We start from the raw sequence: 21,184 nt of genomic DNA, 5'->3' as shown, positions 1-21,184 counted from the left end.
TGTTTCATTTCCAGATCGGATAGTAATTTGTCCAATCACCCCTCCGTTTGTTCAGCTATATATCTGAGTAATTCTTCTCCCGCTTCAGTTTTATCTGCTGAGAAGATTTGCGTTCTATTTGCGACGATAGTCGCTCAAGAGCCTTGCAAGCTTAGGTCAAGACTAGATACAAACTAGATCCTGCATTCACGCGAAATATGTTTCGTTGACGTTTTCCTTACACGTTCGACAGAATCTTTGTAGTTTTATGAGTCTGCTTTTATGTTTTCAACTTAGAAATCCAGTTCGTTCACAGAAAGCCTTCTATTTCGGTTTCTTGAACTTAAAACGGTGTTTCGAGGGTACTCTCTGCTCGGACAGCCCCAGAAGCTATACAAGATACAGGGCAATGTAGCGTCCTGCGGAAAGTTTCTTCTACTGTTTTTGTAAAATGATGAGCAGTGTTCTCAGTAACGAAGATGTTGTTAGGATTATACCCTCTCTGTCATCTGCTGCGATTAAATGATGGTCTTATTTTAGGATCACAAAGAAGCTTCAGTTTCTCTGTTTCTTTCCCACTTTCAGTTCTTCCCCACTTTTATCAGTTCAGTTACATCCCCAGTCGACACTTTGGTACTCAAATCTCCCAACAAAATCGTAATGTTCTGATTATGAAAATTATTTCGTCTATGGAACATGAAATATATGTAGAGTGGTTTGTACCCTGAAGGAATAGTATACGACTGTAGCTCAGTATTTAAAATTTCATTGTAGTTTCTCTCCATGATACTTGTTGACTTAATGTCTATACCCGGCCTTATCTATCATACTGTTCACGATAACTTTATAATACCATATCAATTCGTTCAATTTTTGGTTTTCGGTCTCTTACCCCTCTGAGTGTTTCCTGAAATGTGAAAATGCCCCATGAACATTGTTTGCATTGATGGTAAGACTGCTTTCTCTTGACAGTCCTTCAGTACTTAATGAGGCACGGGATAATCCGAGCGCTCTAGGGCGCTGCAGTCATGGACTGTGCAGCTGGTCCCGGCGGAGGTTCGAGCCCTTCCTCGGGCATGGGCGTGTGTGTTTGTTCTTAGGATAATTTAGGTTAAGTAGTGTGTAAGTTGAGGGACTTATGACCTTAGTAGTTACGTCTCATAAGATTTCACACACATTAATATTTTTTTTCCACTATTTAATGGTCACAGTTTTGGTCTTGCGGAGGTCCAGTTATGTGTGTTTGTCTTCTTTCTCCGATGTCCGCCAATGGTAGAAAGATTAGCTGTGGACACTAGTTCAACGTTTCCATGGTGTGCCTGATTGCGTTCCTCTACAGCAATTATTTGCGGAGGTTTCTTCCATGTACCCAAGGCAGCAACTACCGCATGCCCGATTTTAGACATCGAGATTGCAGGGGGAACCACGTTCGTATTACTTAAATTTATTCTACTTTTAGACTGAAGTCTGCCACTGCTATATTTCTTTCCCAAATTAACCTCTATGATAGACCATGATATGATATATCATATCTCGGCATCGGATGCTACTCATTAAGAACGACGATACTGATGATGATTTTTGGTTTTTGGGGCTCTCATCTACGCGGTCATCAGCGCCCGTACAAAGTCCCAATTTTACGCAGTCCAGTCTCGCCACGTTCACGAATGATGATGAAATGACGAGGACATCACAAACACTCAGTCCTCGGGGCGACGATACTGATTTATACTCGTACGTTGATTTCGTGCAACCTACGCTAATAAACCCAATAATTATTCACTGTTGCTCTACAAACAGGCGGAAGAAGCCTTCGAAATTCATATTGCATCACATCTGCAAACTGTCCATAGAATTCTGATGCGACTCAACTGCACGCGGCCGGCCGGAGTAGCCGAACGTTTCTAGGCGCTACAGTCTGGAACCGCGCGACCGCTACGGTCGCAGGTTCGAATCCTGTCTCGGGCATGGATGTGTGTGATGTCCTTAGGTTAGTTAGGTTTAAGTAGTTCTAAGTTCTAGGGGACTGATGACCTCAGAAGTTAAGTCCCATAGTGCTCATGAACCATTTGAACCGTTTCAACTGCACGTGAAACTTCCGTACGATACACGAACAACGATTCCCTGCTCGCACTCTGGCGCGTGATTATCAGTGTTTGCACACTGGTGAACGTAACACCAAGACGGTGCTCTTGCCGGAAAAAGGCGCGCTAAGCTCTGAAATCTGCAGACAAGCAGCGACGCGCAAGGGATACGATTTACCACGTCATACCTCTATCGGTAGCAATATTCCTTATAAGTTGGTATCAGAAAATCAGCATTTGAAATGGGGGCAGAAACCTTGTGCATCAAATGCGTGTACAACAGTTAAAATCACCAATAGCCAAAGACATACTTGTTCTAATACGCCACAAACAAGAAGGCAAGATCAGCAACAGAAAAGTAAGAGAATATGTGCAAAGCATGCAGTCATAACTGACAGCGTCATGTGAGAAAGAAAATCAACAAAACCCATTGAAGGTAGAACGGAAAGTGCTAAAACACGTTCAGGTACAGCAACAGCACTTAACGGTTTCTTGCTTAAGATGGACTTTCGCCCCAACTTTTTTCGCCAGTTATGAAAAGTAGGAAGAGCTACAGCATCCAAAAGATCATTATCCACTACTTATACAAAAAGTTCCGAGATTAATTTTGTTCCTGGTGTATTAGGGAGACCAGCGCAGTAGCTAGTAGCTACAGTGGCACCTTGAACTAATAACTTTTAACAACCTAGATGCGAAGTTTCAAACAATTCGGACAGATGGCACAGCCGTATTGAACCATGAAAATGGTGCCGATGGAAGACAGTCGTTACATGCGATGTGCTGTAATTAAATTCGTGGGTGGCGAGACTTGGTGTTAGGAGCATGAATCTACAACATAATGACAAAGTGCGGAATGGGTCCCTGATGGTCCGCCAAGACCGAGGCAGGTGCGAAAGATAGATCGAAAGTCAAGACGTTACTCAACGCCTTTTTGACGCTCACAACATTACCACATCTTCTTCGGTATTTGCGAACTGTTCTACACTATATACTCGTGCGGTTAAGTTCGTATTGATAAAAACAAGTGTCGTCATCCATGAATTGAATTACAGCCCACTGTCTGTAACAAGTCTTTTCCGGTGCACCATCTTGATGGGTCATTGCGAACGGCTATCTTATTTATATTCACTTTTTTATTTAACTGGGTATGATCTCTCTTAAATCTGTCCACGGTTTCAAAAATACGGTACCCTTTTGCATAATTTTCCTAAGAAACAACAGTTCTAATGGGACATATAATATTAAAACGATCTGAGTGTACGAAGTAGCAATGTGAGTGAAAACACTGACTACGAACTAATAAAGTTAATACTGGCAGTACGTGTACTACTGCAGCAGCTACAACTAATAGTGATAATAGCTATAATAATAATAATAATAATAATAATAATAATGGGAATAATAACAATAGCGATAGTAGCGGATATAAAAAGAAATTACAGGTAAACAAAATAGATGTTTTCTGCAATAGCGAGCCCTGGGGAGAGGAAACTTAAGGATACTGCACCAACGAAGATTACTGGGTAAAGAGGAAGATAAGGTTCGAATGAAGGTTGTATAAGGGTAATGAGTACATACAGCGACAATGACAATCCTTCTTGCTGCTTTAATATATGTGTTTATTCTGAAGCTCGAGATGTTATTTAGTTGTCTAATATAATGCGGGAGGCTATTCCGGAGACGGGTTTATGTTACTGACGAGGGCTTCCAGAAAGTGGCTGAATGAGTGAGTGGGACACAAAGGAGTCTGCTCTGATGGGAACTGGTGCTTCTGCCATGGTGTTCAGATGAAAGCGTTAAGGCCGAGGAGAGCTATGAGGGACAGCGTTCGTTGAAAAAACATTAAAGGAGACATAGGGTACGGAAATCTCTGCGTTTGCCTGGTATCTGTGCGTATGGTGATGAAATGTGATCAAAGACTCGAACACCACAAATATAACGAACAGAAGCATTCGTAACCAGTTACAAGGGCCATGAGCTCTCCCGAGAAAGGCCCTGCACGATAACATTGCTGCAATCAACAACTGGAAGCATAAGTTTATGTAAAACTTTCTTTTTCAGGTTAAGAGATAAGAGCTTTCTATACATTGATCGTAACCGGGTCAAATATCTCACGAAATAAGCGTCAAACGAAAAAAATTGCAAAGAACGAAACTTGTCTAGCTAGAAGGGGAAAACCAGGTGGCGCTATGGTTGGCCCGCTGGATGGCGCTGCCATAGTTCAAACGGATATCAACTGCGTTCTTTTAAATAGGAATTCCCATTTTTGTTTTACATATTCGTGTAGTACCAAAAGAAATATAAATGTTTTAGTTGGACCACATTCTTCGCTTTGTGACAGATGGCGCTGTAATAGTCACAAACATATGGCTCACAATTTTAAACGAACAGTTGGTAACAGGTAGGTTTTCAAATTAAAATACAGAACGTAGGTACGTTCGTATATTTTATTTCGATTGTTCCAATGTGATACATGTACCTGTGTGAAATTATCATTTCTGAGAGCGCATGCTGTTGCAGTGTGATTACCTGTATACACCACATTAATGCAATAAATCCTCAAAATGATGTCCGTCAACCTCAATGCATTTGGCAATATGTGTAACTACATTCCTCTCAACAGCGAGTAATTCCCCATCCCTAATGTTTGCACATGCATTGACAATGCGCTGACGCCTGTTGTCAGGCGTTGTCGGTGGATCACGATAGCAAATATCTTTCAACTTTCCCCACAGAAATAAATCCGGGGACGTCAGATCCGGTGAACGTGAGGGCCATGGTATGGTGCTTCGACGACCAATCAACCTGTCACGAAATAGGCTATTCAATACCGCTTCACAGGACGCGAGCTATGTGCCGGACATCCGTCATGTTGGAAGTACATCGCCATTCTGTCATGCAGTGAAACATCTTGTAGTAACATCGGTTGAACATAATGTATGTAGTCAGCATACATTGCTCCATTTAAATTGCCATCAATAACTGTGGGCCAATTATCCTTCCTCCCACAATGCCGCACCATACATTAACCCGCCAAGGGCGCTGATGTTGCACTTGTCGCAGCCATCGTAGATTTTCCGTTTCCCAATAGTGCATGTTTTGCCGGTGTACGTTACCGCTGTTGGTGAATGACGCTTCTTCGCTAAATAGAACGCGTGCACAAAATCTGTCATCTTCCCTTAATTACTCTTGTTCCCAATGGCAGAACTGTACACAACGTTCAAAGTCGTCGCCATGCAATTCCGGGTGCAGTCGATGTTGATGTAGCATTCTCGACACCGACGTTTTTGAAATTCCCGATTCTGCTACTGATGTGCGGACTAGCCGCGACAGCAGCTAAAACACCTACTTGGGCATCATCATTTGTTGCAGGTCGTGGATGACGTTTCACATGTGGCTGAACACTTCCTGTTTCCTTAAATAACGTAACTATCCGGCGAACGGTCCGGACACTTGGATGATGTCGTCCAGGATACTGAGCAGCATCCATATCACACGCCCGTTGGGCATTTTCATCACAATAGTCATACATCGACACTATATCGACCTTTTCCGCAATTGGTAAACGGTCCATTTTAACACGGTTAATGTATCACAAAGCAAATACCGTCCGCACTGGCGGAATGTTACGTGATACCACGTACTTATACGTTTGTGACTATTACAGCGCCATCTGTCACAAAGCGAAAACAGTGGTCCAACTAAAACGTTCATGTTTCATTACGTACTACCCGAGTATATAATAAGAATGGGGGTTCCTATTTAAAAAAAAAAAGCAGTTGATATCCGTTTGACCTATGGCAGCGCCATCTAGCAGGCCAACCGTAGCGCCATCTGGTTTCCCTTTCAAGTTAGACGAGTTTCGTTCATTGTAGTTTTTCGCGTTTTATGCTTATTTCATGAGGTATTTGGCCCGGTCACTGTCAATGGACCACCCTGTATAAATTTAAGGAAAAGGAGGGAGAAAGGAAGGAAAACCGGAAGGAGCTGTAAATGTTAGTTGCTTTGGGGCTTTACGTGGAATCAGCGCCTACGAGTGAACATGCATACCGACCCTGTATTCGAACCTGGGATAAACCGCTTACTACGCAGCTGTGTTAACCATTGCGCCAGCTGGACACAGTATTCACTGCGGCTGCGCAGACTATCTCTGTGGGGCTCCCAGACGATACACATTCCCACCTAACGCCTGCTGTCTGTGGTGTCCTAACCATGTCCTCCGTGTTCGCTACTTTGAGATTCCCACAGGAGGTCGAACTTAACTGTGACATGTCCGAAAGAACATACACCACACATTCATATAACATAAAACAGCTTTTTATATTTTTTTAGAGCGTGGAGAGATGCTGATGCCTTCTCGCACATTGCAGTTATGCACTCAGTTCAGTTTAGACTTTAATCTATTATTACTCCCAGACAGTTTGCTGAAAGAGAGAAGTTGATATTTGTCCCATTTAAGGTTTAACATGGTAATGATTCCCGATATACAGGGTTAATAAGTCTAGAATGACCAACAGGTACCACTTGGGTTTTGGACGGGTTCAGCTTTAACACTATATTCTGCACCCATTTTGATAGCGCACACAGACTGGTATTCAGATTCTCGAGAGCAATTTCTAGGTTTATCGGTTTTGCAGTTTGATACAACTCCGTAATATATTGATTATTCCTTCCTACTGAAGTGTTATATTGAAGCTGTGAGGAAGCAGGACAGGCGTTCCAAGCCGATGCTGAGGGCACACGAAACTAGGAGAGATATTGTTACATGAAGTAAACCGTAGGGGGAGAGCCTTGCGAAAATGCAGACGCCCCCAGACACGGTCCCAGGGTGTAAGTTACTCTTCAAAGAATTAACATGTAACTTCATACCTCGTCTTGACACTGTAGTAGGTTGCCTCCGTTAAACTTTGTAACCAACAGGTACGTACTAGCCTATAAAGCCAGCTTGATACCAGTCCTGAGAACAGCAATGCCAGTACGCTCACAAGGGTTAGAAAGAAAGCGAAAACGCCAAAAACTGTTGACCTAGCAGTCCCTACTCCAAGGAGCCCGAGGGGCGGGGCTAAATGTATAACAATAATGTTGCAAGCCTTATTTGGCAGAGCAGATACGTTTAGCTCTCAGCTGAGCAATGTTGATACCAAATACGGACTTAGAAGCAGTAGAGGAGACGTAACTAATCCGTGATTGGCAGGCACCTGCAAGAGACATACGGGATTGGCTGAGCGGCTTTAAGTGGGAAAAACAGTGCCTACACGTGACTCTTTAAAAACCCTAGATTCCGAATGTTGGCAGAGTTCTCAGTCAGACGATCTGGGAGCCGAAGCGCGTCCTTCGATTCCAACCTCGGTCCAGATCCGCATACGTTTGCTGTCTTACTTGGAGTGCCATAGTGAACAGCGTCACATTCAGAATGTTTTGTTTTGCAACTAAGTTGTTACCTTAAGATGCTGCTAGTGTATGCTACTGTGGTTAGCATCCACTCCTGGGACTTCTGGACTGGTTCCTGTTGTAACAGTGTTATTCATGCTTTTTTTAACCCTAGAACTAGCCTGCAGTGTATTGGTTAGTCCTCTCTGGAATAAATAACTATTTCGAAATCCTGTTTGTCCAAGAGTCTCCACAAGGAGTTCCCTACCGAGTCTCACCAGCTGCATTTCTAGTAAATGCTTGTACCAGCGTTGGATCAGATAGAAGAAAACAGATGCCTTCACTGTGAATTGTCCTTCTGCCTTCTGCTCTGTACCGCTCCGGAGCAGAGACTGACCAGCAGCCCCTTTTTCCCTCTCCCACCAATGTCATGATACAACAACTCTGGGATTTCAGCGTACATGTGGTATTTGCAGCAGAACAATACTATCTGTCGAAATTGTTTGAAATTTCGTACATCTATTTGTAATATGGCAAGAACTATGCCCCTTACATGAAGTTATTAAAGATCACCGAACTCACATTGAACGAACAGTAGGGATGAAGAAAAATGACTAACAAGGCATGATGCATCTTGTAGATGGTATAGTATGGACATATTGGATTAGTTAATGTTGGGTGATAGTTTCAAAGTAATTCACGCGACATGAAACCTTTGTGGCTTAGGGCGGCTCGAACACTGAGAAAGTGGTAACGGGGCGCGGCCTCCAGCAGTGACAGTGAGAGGGTGTTTGACCCCATGCTGGTGTACTGGGAAGCAGATGGAGAACTTGTACACCTGTTGATAAATAGCCGTCGTCTCGTTTTCAGTGAAACATGCGAGAAAGCCGCGCAAAGCTGCGGTGGAGCGGTCAACAAAGGCCGAAATATGCGTGTTCGTGACTATAGCAACTTCACACTGAATTCACAGTCCGCAGAGTCTGAAGTAAATCAGGTGAAGAGCGACAGAATGAAATACGCCGGCCTCCGATGGGAACGTAGGACCAAGGAATCTGAAGTAATCTCGTGGGAGTCAGAATTTCGGAAAAATTGGTGTTTTACGCAGATGCTAACCTCAATGGGTGGCCTGGGAGGAGCTAAATAGCAGAAGTTGAGGAAGGGAAATTTTGTGGGCATTTGTTCACTTCTCAGAGCAGGCATTGCTCGGCGCAGGGAAGCGATGCATAATTAACGCGACTTGCGCTGCAATTGGCGTAAGTGATTTTGCTGGAGGGGAAACCGAGGTGAAGAGCAGACTGGCAGAAGTCTCCGTGGAGGTTCTCCATTCCCAGCTTGCCTAGAGTGCAGACGTGGCGCTCTTTATTCAGCTTGCCTGAGAGAGACTGAGCATCCCTGCATTTTAGGACTTAGCAGACGGAACGATTGAGCTTGGAGATAGAAAGTTTCCGTTCAGGTATGTACCGGGCAAGACAGCTAGGAGTGAATAGATGAGCACAGCCTTGAGGCATCATGAGGTCGGCCGACGTCCGCATAATGACACCGTCCCGCCGCGCTGAATTCGGTGATATTGCGCTCACTCCGGCTTGAGTTAGGCCGCTGATTAATTTGTAGTATCACGTTGGCAAAGTTTCCACGAGGGTTTCATGGGCCGTGTACTGTAGAATTCTTCTCGCACTTCGAATTACGCCTAAGTCAGTCCAGAATTAATTTTGATTTGTCGCTCTTTACTCCACGTATACGCAATTTATTCCCACTGCCTGTTAGGAGAGTCATGTAATGTGATGATTGAAGGTCGTGAGTTAAAATACATTTGTGCTAATCGACTGCATCTGTTTTCAATCAAGTAGCTGAAATCCCAAGTCATTTTCCTAATTAATTTTATGTTCAACATTTGCATCTAGTGTTCAATAGCTGAATATAACATCAATGTTCACCCCTTTTTAATTAAAAGGGATGAGTTCAGAATCAATTAATGTCAACACTGCCACCGCAGTTCAATCAGGAGTCAAAGGGCCTTATTACTTTCTTTGCGTTATCCTATATTGCGGCAGTTTTGCACTCTCTGTTGATCTGTTAGTCAATTAGCTGGTGTGAACACACGCCAAAACCTGATAAGGGACGGGTGGTGTGTTACATATTGTTCATAGTTAGCTCAAGTTACCACCATAGTTAGTGCGCTGACGTCGTTTATACAGCAAGAATACTAACAGTCTCGGAACATTTTTTGTACTTTAATTTTCCTCTTTCACAGCTATACACATAGGTATCCGCATCGGCACACACTTCTGGTTATGGCGTTCTGCCGAAAAGCCCTCTCCTACATCTACATTTATACTGCGCAAGCCACCGAACGGTGTGTGGGAGGGCAGTTTACGAGCCACTGTCAGTACCTCCCTTTTCTGTTCCAGTCGCGTATGGTTCGCGGGAAGAATAACTGTCTGAAAGCCTCCGTGCGAGCTCGAATCTCTCTAATTTTATATTCGTAGTCTCCTCGGGAGGTATAAGTAGGAGGAAGCAATATATTCTATACGTCATCCAGAAACCCACCCTCTCGAAACCTGGCGAGCAAGCTACACCGCGATGCAGAGCGCCTCTCTTGCAGAGTCTGCCACTTCAGTTTGCTATTTCCTCTGCCTCGTGATGACTGGGTGTTGTGTGATGTCCTTAGGTTAGTTAGGTTTAAGTAGTTCTAAGTTCTAGGGGTCTGATGACCATAGATGTTAAGTCCCATAGTGCTCAGAGCCGTTTGAACCATATAAGTTTGCTAAACATCTCGGTAACGCTATCACGGTTACCAAATAACCTTGTGACGAAACGCGCCGCTCTTCTTTGGATCTTCTCTATCTCCTCCGTCAACCCGATCTGGTACGGATCCCACACTGATGAGCAATACTCAAGTATAGGTCGTCGATTGTTTTGTAAGCCACCTCCTTTGTTGATGGACTACATTTTATAAGGACTCTCCCAACGAATCTCAACCTGGTACCCGCCTTTCCAACAGTTAATTTTATATAATCATTCCACTTGAAATCGTTCCGCACGCATACTCCCAGATATTTTACAGAAGTAACTGCTACCAGTGTTTGTTCCGCTATCATATAATCATACAATAAAGAATCCTTCTTTCTATGTATTCGCAATATATTACATTTGTCTATGTTAAGGGTCAGTTGCCACTCCCTGCACCAAGTGCCTATCCGCTACAAATCTTCTTGCATTTCATTAGAATTTTCTAATGCTGCATATTACAGCATCATCCGCGAAAAGCCGCATGGAACTTGAGACACTATCTACTAGATCATTTATATATATTGTGAAAAGCAATGGTCCCATAACACTCCCCTGTGGCACGCCAGAAGTTACTCTAACGTCTGTAGACATCTCTCCATTGATAACAACATGCTGTGTTCTGTTTGCTAAAATCTCTTTAATGCACCCACACAGCTGGTCTGATATTGCGTAGGTTCTTACTTTGTTTATCAGGCGACAGTGCGTAACAGTATTGAACGCCTTCCGGAAGTCAAGGAAAATAGCATCTACCTGGGAGCCTGTATCTAATGTTTTCTGGGTCTCATGAACAAATAAGGCGGTGAGGCGAGGCGCCGGCCTACCTTCCTGGACGCAGGTGAGCAGCGCCACCTCGGAGGAGTCCTCGAGGCAGTGGGCGCTGAACTGCGGCCAGAAGCGCACCCACTCGCTGGAGTAGGTGCGGAAGCAGAGGCGGCGGCAGGCGGCGGAGGCGGCGCGCGCGCAGCAGTGGAGCTTGGCGGCGTCCATGCCCGCGCGGTCGATGCGCGAAGACGCCGCCTCCTCCGCCCCCGCGCCGACCGCCCCCAGCCCCGGCGCGGCCCCCGCCGCCGCCTCCCCAGCCGCCGGCTCCTGCTGACGCTGCAGGAAGCACTGCCACAGTCGGTCCTGCAAGACACGAGAGCAACTTTCGCACAACCGCGGCTGACCACGCATCCAAAGTTGGGCGGTAACGGAAGTGAGAGCCAACCAGCATGGCTGACTACTAGGATAAGGATATGTCGAGTGGTACTTAACATAAGTAAACAAATTAGTGAAATTAAAGTGAAGTGAAGTAGAAATTAGAAAATAAATGAAAAACTCAGTTTAGTTTAGAAGAGTTACACCTGGCAAACAGCGAGCAGGGCAGAATAGGCAACGACCGTGAAGTCAGAGCGTTCAGGAGAAGCCATCGTATTCCCCACGTAAGCGGAAGCTGTCGATTCAGCCGTCATGGCATCGCCCGATCGGCTTACGTGTTTCTCAATTGTCACATGTGATCACAGGCCCTCGCATACATTCCAAGAGCTTTTCAACGTGACAGAAGAGGCAATGACCGTGAAGTCGTTCACCTCCAGTGAACTGAAGTAAATAAATACGTGAGACGCAGTGGGCCCGACAGTAGTTTTCAGTTCAGTTTCGGTATTGAAGACCGTCATGCAGGAAGAGACTACATCGTACACAGAAGCACCAAGTCCCCGCTGTAATGGAATAGCAAGCAGCAGCCTCGCCACCAGAAGACAGAAGTTAGAAGGTATTTGATGACAGATTTTTACGTACCCGGGTGACTCATGAGGACGGGAAGGAGACGGCCTCACATCAGCAGTCACCTGTGAGCTGGTGGTGAAGATCTGACAGCCGAAGACTGGCAAGCTGGAGTCCGTTGTTAGAGTCCGGGCACAACACAGTCACGCGCGGCCGTATAGAGAGAGAAACACTGGGACGCCACATCCAAGGTATCACCATCCGATTCACGACTTCGTTCTTAATAATTAAACGGGACACCTCAACGATGCGCGTCTCCAATCAACTGGGCGAAACAGCGCCACGAGATATACACCGCCAGGTGTAATCAGACGCCGCCGCCCACGCAGCAGGAGGCTTCGCAGACGGCACAGCTGCCGCTCTCCCAGCCCGAACAATCCAGTAAGGAAACCGTAGTACAAAACTTTCAACAAAAGTTATCTTATGTAAAATGCTGTTTCATCCTACCTCATACCCCAGCCAAGGAAGAACCCACCCTGCCCACATGTTGTTAAGAGAGGAAAAAAAAATTATTTAGTGTTTTTCATCCTGACATAATGCTTTAGAATCAAATGCCCTTTGCAGTAATGCTCACCCTGACAATTGACTGATATCAAAAGAGGTTCCCAGTTACAGATATAATGTAGAACAATATCGAGCTGCAGGAACGTATTGCAAAGAGTAATGCAAGGTGCTTAAAGATGTTAAGAATGCAAAAAAAGTTACATAGTGATACAATAGCTAATTCCCAGTATAATATTAAATTAAATGTAAATGGGCAGTTGTGAAACGAATGTCTCAGCAACAGCACAAGGTCGACGATATTAAGTCAACATGTATTATCAGTGTTTTTTGCTACTCTGATATAGCCTCTGTATAGTACTCAATAACCTCTTTATGAATATAGAGGGTGAAATGAAGTAACTCTCTTCACAACTATCCAACACTGATATCTCAAATGACATGGGGGAGATTGGTTCAATAACTGAACCGCTGAAGACTGAGGAATCCCATGGGTATGATGGGCTATTTCCAGGTTACGAAAGCACTGTCTACATCTGCATCCATACTCCACAATCCACCTGACGGTGTGTGGCGGAGGGTATTTTGAGTACCTCTATCGGTTCTCCCTTCTATTCCTGTTCATATTGTTCGTGGAAAGAAAGATGTCGAAGATTGTCGGTAGGCCTCTGTCTGAGCTCTAATCTGATTTTATCTTCATGGTCTCCAAAAAATGGTTCAAATGGCTCTGAGCATTATGGGACTTAACCGCTGTGGTCATCAGTCCCCTAGAACTTAGAACTACTTAAACCTAACTAATCTAAGGACATCACACACATCCATGCCCGAGGCAGGATTCGAACCTGCGGCCGTAGCGGTCACGCGGTTCCAGACTGTAGCGCCTTTAACCGTCCGGCCACTCCCGCCAGCCTTCATGGTCTCTTCGCGAGATATACGTAGGAAGGAGCAATGTACTGCTTGACTCCTCGGTGAAGGTATGTTCTCGAAACTTCAACAAAAGCCCGTACCTACCTACTAGGCGTCTCTCCTGCAGACTCTTCCACTGGAGTTTATCTATCATCTCCATAATGGTTTCGCGATTACTAAATGATCCTGTAACGAAGCGCACTGCTCTCCGTTGGATATTCTCTATCACTTCTATCAACTCTATCTGTCACGGATCCCACAGCGATGAGCAGTATTCAAGCAGTGAGCGAACAAGTGTACTGTAACCTACATCCTTTGTTTTCGGACTGCATTTCCTTAGGATTCTTCCAATGAACCTCTATCTGGCATCTGCTTTACCGAGATCAATTTTATATGGTCATTCAGTTTTAAATCACTCCCAGATAATTTATGGAAGTAACTGCTTCCAGTTGCTGACCTGCTACATTGTAGCTAAATGATAAAGAATCTTTCTTCCTATGTACTCGCAAGACGTTACACTTGTCTACATTGGGATTCAATTGCCTTTCCCTTCACCGTGAATCAATTCATTGCAGATCCTCCTGAATTTCAGTGCAATTTTCCATTCTTACAACCTCTCGATATATCACAGCACCACCCGCAAAAAGCCTCAGTGAACTTCCGACGTTATCCACAAGGTCATTTATGTATATTGTGAATAGCAACGGTCCTACGACACTCCCCTGTGACACACCTGAAATCACTCTTACTTTGATACACAGGTCAGCCTTTCAGATAACCATATTTATAATTATGGTTCCGTATCTCGATTGGTAAAAATTGGATCCTCATAAGATTACTTTGTTGTCTGTTGATCTGTCCGTCTGTCCGTCCGACTACTAATGTCCCATTTTCTCAGAAACGGCTGGTCGTATCAGATTGATATTTATGTCACATACTAAGGTCTACGTTCCGTTGGCGGTGTAAAACATTGAAGCTCCTAAGTCATTGAAATCAGTAGATTCGGCCATTAATGTAATATACTTTGATATTCGCAAACAAACTTGTGCAAACCCATGCGTTATTCCTCGTTGACCTAGAATCAAGAAATTTTTCAGGAAGCGAGTTTTCACGCTACAAGGAAAGGAAACAAACCGAAAATTGTTCATCTGTAATTATATCACGCGAATCTGATATTCGATTGCCATCAGACACTGTACGTGACGTAAATTTCAACTTGATACGTCTAACCGTTCCTGAGAAAAAGAGTTTGTAACAAACGGTCACACAGGCAATCGGATCACAATTGTTAATCAAATATTATTGTCCTGCGACACAATTACAAACCAACAGTTTTCAGATTCACTCCTTTGCTTATGCTGTGGAAACTTGCTACTTGCCGAATTTCACGATTATAGGTCAACGGGAAATACCATACAAGTTTTGAAGAGTCACTTTGTGATTATGAAAATATATGACATAAATGACCGTTTCTTTAGAATGCATTGTTTTAGAAGATTAAATGTTTTAGTCTGTCAAAGGACGGTAGTTCTTAGTAAGAGACAAAAATCTGAACTCCACCCAGCCACCCGTTCCTGAAAGAAACGGTCTTAACAGTTGGAGAGACAGACAAACCGGCAGGCAGACGGACAACTGAGCGATCGTAAAAGGGTTCCTATTTTACCGATAGAGGTACAAGCAGCAAATAGGAAGGAACGGATAATGCAAACAATTTTAAACCATTTCTGTGTCACTGGTGTTTACAAAAGTTGTTAACAAGTCTACATACATACTTGATAATTTCAATTCAAGTACTTAAGTGTCGAACTGTAAAACTGTAGTTTCGTTTCGAAGTGGTTTAACGAATCAAACAGTGTACGCTGTTTTCTCTGTAATGTACGGAACGGTTTAAACAATAATCTGTAACTATGACGTTTGATTGTGTTGATCACACAATGTTACTGCAAATGTTGGAGCATTATTAACCGCTCTCACAACTGTTGTCTTTCGCACTTCAAGAAAGCGAAAGGTTGTTCCCCAGAGTAATGTGAACGGCTGTGAGGTGGCGCCTGTTAAAGTTGTGGTTAAATGAGGGGATCTTCAGGTGTCAGAGCTTGGAAAACCACTCTTGCTTATGTATATCTAACATTTCTGTTTGCTGATGACGCTAGTTTTGCAGTGAAAGTTATGAAGAGCAACATAGGCGATACACCAAATACACTACATAGTGCAGTTCAGTACATAAGTTCACGGCTTGTAGAAAATAAAGTGATGTTAAATTACAGTAAGATTCACTATTTACAGTTTCTAACACATAGTTCAACTAAATATGATGTTAAAATCATTATTTTTAATTCTGTCGAAGTTGCGGTGAGATAAATACTTCATTTTCAGTAACTCGTTTCGGACAATATCAAGCCACCGCCTTCGTCATAAGTATTTGGCACTACGAGTAGTACGATGCGTAAGTTCACCAACCGCTTGCCGTCCCCTGTTCAGGACTTGTGAATTTTGACATTGGCCTCTCAATATACATTTTCTGTAATGTCACTTGTTGTTTACAATGTGAACTTGTCCCCAAGAAATAGCAGCTTTCATTCAGTTAATACTAGGGAGAAACCCAAGCCACATTTGACTTGTGTCTCTTTCAATCTTATGCAGAAAACCGTACAATATTCTGCTGCATCCATTTTCAATATGCTACCGCAAGAACTTTACAATCTTAGGATCAATCCCCGCACTTACATGTGTAATATGAAGTATTTCCTATTGGACACGCTTCTATTCTGTTGGGGCGTTTCGGGAAAAATGTTAAGCAAATTCGAGGTTGGTATTGTTGATTATGCTAGCATATGTTCAACAGCTTTTTTGTATGCACAGAATTCGTTTAAATTTTATTTTATTTATCATTAACTTTCCTGACGTGATTTAATGGACTGATGCGTTCCATGACAATGGGCATTATCTCGCAAGTTTGGTCCAACGGAAGCAGACGTGTAAATTAAAAATTAAAATTAAAATATGCCCCAGGTACGCATGATATAAGTTACCTAATTCTCAAGAGGTATAAATAATTTCTCAGCAGCGTCACCAGACTTAAAAGACTGTTCACTGACTTCACTGCGGTCTGCTGTATGTCGCCGTCGGACTTCGTGAAAAAATACAAAAACAAACTTGGGCTTCTTCCAGCGTATTGAATGTTCAAATAACGTATAGGTTGTTCGCAGATGATGCTGTAATTTACCGTCTAGTAAGGTCATCCGACGACCAGTATCAGTTGCAAAGCCATTTAGAAAAGATTGCTGTATGGTGTGCAGGAGGCAGTTGACGCTAAATAACGAAAAGTGTGAGGTGATCCACATGAGCTCCAAAAGAAATCCGCTGGAATTCGATTACTCGATAAATGGTACAATTCTCAAGGCTGTCAGTTCAACTAAGTACCTGGGTGTTAAAATTACGAACAACGTCAGTTGGAAAGACCACATAGATAATATTGTGGGGAAGGCGAGCCAAAGGTTGCGTTTCATTGGCAGGACACTAAGAAGATGCAACAAGTCCACTAAAGAGACAGCTTACACTACACTCGTTCGTCTTTTGTTAGAACTTTGCTGCGCGGTGTGGGATCCTTACCAGGTGGGATTGACGGAGTACATCGAGAGGGTGCAAGAAAGGGCAGCTCGTTTTGTATTATCACGTAATAGGGGAGAGAGTGTGGCAGATATGATACGCGAGTTGGGATGGAAGTCATTAAAGCAAAGATGTTTTTCGTCGCGGCGAGATCTATTTACGAAATTTCAGTCGCCAACTTTATCTTCCGAATGCGAAAATATTTTGTTGAGCCCAACCTACATAGGTAGGAATGATCATCAAAATAAAATAAGAGAAATCAGAGCTCGAACAGAAAGGTTTAGGTGTTCGTTTTTCCCACGCGCTGTTCGGGAGTCGATTGGTAGAGAGATAGTTTGATTGTGGTTCTATGAACCCTCTGCCAAGCACTTAAATGTTAATTGCAGAGCAGTCATGTAGATGTAGATGTAGATGTAGAATGCAGCCGAGTAACGTCCTCGACAACCGCCGAAGTTTCGACAGGTGAACATTCAGTCACTGTCTCGTTTAATCCAGTAATGATTCGCAGACAGTAGGTGTCAGTGTTAGCGTGGAGGGCACGTAAAACGTGTCGGGGGGACGCGGAAAACGGTGCAGTCCTTGTCGTAATGCGGAAACGAAGGGATTTATTTTCCGACTGAAAGAGAATAATCATAAGCTTTCGGAACAAGGGTGGAAGCTTATCTTAAAGGGCCAAGTTTGTAAACGGTTCGGGTGCCGCCTTGGTTAAAGCACACCGTGTATGGCAAAATAGCGCTATCCAAAACCGGCACCGAGGGTGAAGAAACGTGCAGCTGTTGAGCAACTATGCAAACCACGGGGCTACCACAGTGTCTCCTAAACCACCGTTCAGCGAACGTTGTTGCATGTGAGCTTCCATACTAGCCTGACAGCTGTTAAACACCGACGATTGCTGGAATTTTCACGCCATTACCGTGACTGGACGTCTACTGAGTGACGACGGGTGGCCGTTTATATGAGTGACGTTTTATGATGCGTCCTAGTGATGGTCGTTGACGTATATGGTGGCCGAGCGGTTCTAGACGCCACAGTCTGGAACCGCGCGATCGCTACGGTCGCAGGTTCGAATCCTGCCTCGGCCATGAATGTGTGTGATGTCCTTAGGTTGGTTAGGTTTAAGAAGTTCTGAGTTATAGGGGACTCATGACCTCAGATGTTAAGTCCCATGGTGCTCAGAGCCATTTTTTGGCGTATATGGCGTGCAACGTCTGAAAGCAAACACACTGCAACCAGAAGGGAGCCTTTTGGTCTGTAAAAAGTTTTCGCGGCACTCCCCGGGCGACCTCGTCTTCCTTGAAGGCACAGTGGATCAAAATAAGTAAGCATCTATCCTTGGGACAATGTCCTCCCCTTGTATGCTGTTTGCTTTTTCCTCGGCAAGATGAGATCTACGAGCAGAACACTGCAACATGTCACACAGTGCTCAGTGTACGTGCGTGGTTCGAAGAAACCAGGATAAACTTACCGTATTCGCCTGGCCTGTAAACTCTTCGGATTTAAACCCAACAAAGCTCACATTAACACGAATGGACACTGTAAATGTAAATACTTCATCTTCTGCAGTGAACTGAGGAATTACCTTGGAATATTATCCTCTAGGACATCAGTGAATGAAAATATGAAAAATATGTGATCCGTGAGCTGCTCGTGTTCATGCCGTTTATTTCTTGTAATCTTGTCTTTACGGTACTGCCGCCTCGTTTCTTATCCGATTTACTCGCGTCACTAAGTAGCTGGTTTCCTTGACCGTGAGTGGCTGCAGGAGCGCTTATCGGTAAGTGCACTGTCGTACTATCCGTGGAGCGACCGCTGGTATTTTGGAGTCGTCCTCTGAGGGAATTCAGTCGGGACGGAGCGCCAGTGAGGTGCGGATAGCCAGTGCTCGCCGAGCGCTGGCGGCACACATGCGCTGTCCGACAGAAGGAGATTGGAGTGGGAACAAACCTTGGTTGGTCGTTCGGTCGGTCGTCTCATCTGATGACGTGTATTTGGTCGACGACCGCTTATGGAAACTGTGTGTGTGTGCCGACTTGTGATTTCTCCTTGTGGTTCCACAGTGATTGGTTTTATGATTGTCGGAGTTCTTGGTGCAACTGTTTACGTGTGTTTACTGTGTGTAGCTTCTGTGATTTCCGCTGAGCAGTTATGAATACAGTCTCCGTATTGGAGTAGGCAGTCGGTAGGTTGGGTTAGAGCAGCGAGTGTGTGTTTCCTCGCCGTGTTGATGCTGTCCGGCACGGCGTGTGGTTCGACAGCCTTTGGTGTTTGTGAATATTTTTGAGTGGTTATTGTGCCTTGGCTGTATTTAGACCCCAATATTTGAAGAGTTAATGCTAATGGTATCTTCGTCCTCGCTGACATTTTCAGTTCTTATGCCGTTGGTCGGGCGGAAGGGATTTGGTTAGATGGTTGGTCGGTGATTCCTATAATGAAGAGTAAAATCGTGATTAGTGTTGAATATGTTGAGCATACAACTTGGTGCAAGTATTTAGAGTTAGTGCTAACGAGGGACTTGGCCCACCTGTTTCGTTTAAAATGGACTAAATAAGATTTTAAAATAATGAGATGTGTTTGTTCGAGCATCTATCAAAAACATTTATTTGTAAAACTTTGTATTCGTGTTGAATCGACGCCTGAAAGGTACTCCGGAGGCTACAGATGCCCAAATCATTGCGTAAACAATAGCGCGCAGCAACAATTAACATCGACAGATTCATAAGAATCATAAGTAAGATATCATTTGAAAGCTGCTAAATATTCTTTGCCTCTTTAATCCAAGCCTGATAAATACTCTTTGTACGCAGGAAAATATCTGTGCAGTTTGCAAGGTAGGAGACGGATAGCAGCAGCAGAAGTGAATCCATAGGAGGGGTTGTGAGTAATTTCTGCATTGCACAGTCGGTAGGCGAATTGCTTGCGAAAGGTAAGATTCTGGATTCAATTCTGCGTCCGGCAAACACTTTCAGTCTTCTAGGAAGTTTCAAAATACCGCACGCTCCGCTATAGAGCAAAAGATTAGTGCTACAAATAATCTATTCTGTGGTGAAGCCATCCGGTCTAGACCCGGACAACAGGCGGAGAGTCCAGAAAGTAGGAAAAAGGTACAGGGAGAAATGGGGCTGTAAGAGGGGCGGGGGGATGGGCGTGAATCGTGCCCTCATTGCTCAGTCGGTAAGAGCACTGCCCGCGAAAGATAAGGAACATGTTTCGAGTCCTGGTCAAATATACGCTTTAAATTTGTCAGGATGCTTCAAAGCAGCGCACACTCCGTTTCAGAAGGAAAGATTCTTTCTGAAAACGCTAAATTTTGCTTAAAACAAAATATGTTAAGAGACAGAGAAATTACAGAGTAGTAATTTAATGAGCAGAAGTTTCTGTGTTGCGTACGTGTTTGTGTTATTCGTCATCGAAGTGCAATGCAGAGATGCGATGACGTGATTGAAAAACATTGGCACAGAGCAGAAAGAAAACTTTAAAGAGGCACGAGGGGACAGAGCAGCATCATTTCCTGTGGATCCGCTCGGAAGGTTGGAAATAGGCGTACTTTTAGGTTAATTAATGTGTTTTGTTTTTCTCTTCTCTTTTCTTTGTTCTGTGTTCGAGTCAGAGAACTTTTAAGACACATCTTGTATAAATATTAATAAGTCAATGTGATTGTTACTAGAAATCTACTATTCGCAATCGTTTTCAGGGGCATTGAGAACTTTTCCGAGTACAGACAGTAATGCCTCAGTGATATTCAAATACAGTATCTGCCAGTGAAGACACTTATCCTAATGCTCACTAGCCAGTTGTGTTGTTGGAAAGCAAGAACGGGTATCTATACTTCCGTCGTCGGATGCCTTGAGAGCTTGACGTTTTTGATTGCTACAATAAATAATTCCTGCTAGACGTGTCGCAACGCTTGATTGCAGACTATGCAATAACACATCATCATAATCTCATTAATATCACTCTGGGTGTACAAACACAACATCTAATTAAATCCTTAACATTCTAAAAGACTAAAGAGACGTTTCGGCTTTTTTTCCAGCTGCTTCCCCAAGACAGTGAACAATTTAGCCTATTTTATCTTTCTTTCTCCACTTCATTCCATCTCATGGGAGGAGTGGGGAAGGGGCGGATTGGACAGTATCAACTATGCTAGTCCTGTTCTGCTAAACGAGTTAAAATATATTAATTTATTT

General features: G+C 43.8%; 1 protein-coding gene across 1 annotated transcript in view; it reads right to left on the bottom strand.

Annotated features, from left to right (window-relative positions):
• The window catches only part of LOC126335509 (reversion-inducing cysteine-rich protein with Kazal motifs-like), a 328,118-nt gene that overhangs the window by 81,403 nt on the left and 225,531 nt on the right, over positions 1 to 21,184 (bottom strand). The window contains exon 8 of the mRNA XM_049998864.1: positions 11,045 to 11,348. Coding sequence (XP_049854821.1) covers positions 11,045 to 11,348 — 304 coding nt within the window. The remainder of the gene's footprint in view (positions 1 to 11,044; positions 11,349 to 21,184) is intronic.

This window comes from Schistocerca gregaria, chromosome 2 (assembly GCF_023897955.1).
Source record: "Schistocerca gregaria isolate iqSchGreg1 chromosome 2, iqSchGreg1.2, whole genome shotgun sequence".
Classification (NCBI taxonomy): Eukaryota; Metazoa; Arthropoda; class Insecta; order Orthoptera; family Acrididae; genus Schistocerca; species Schistocerca gregaria.
This window is presented reverse-complemented; position numbering and strand designations above follow the sequence as displayed.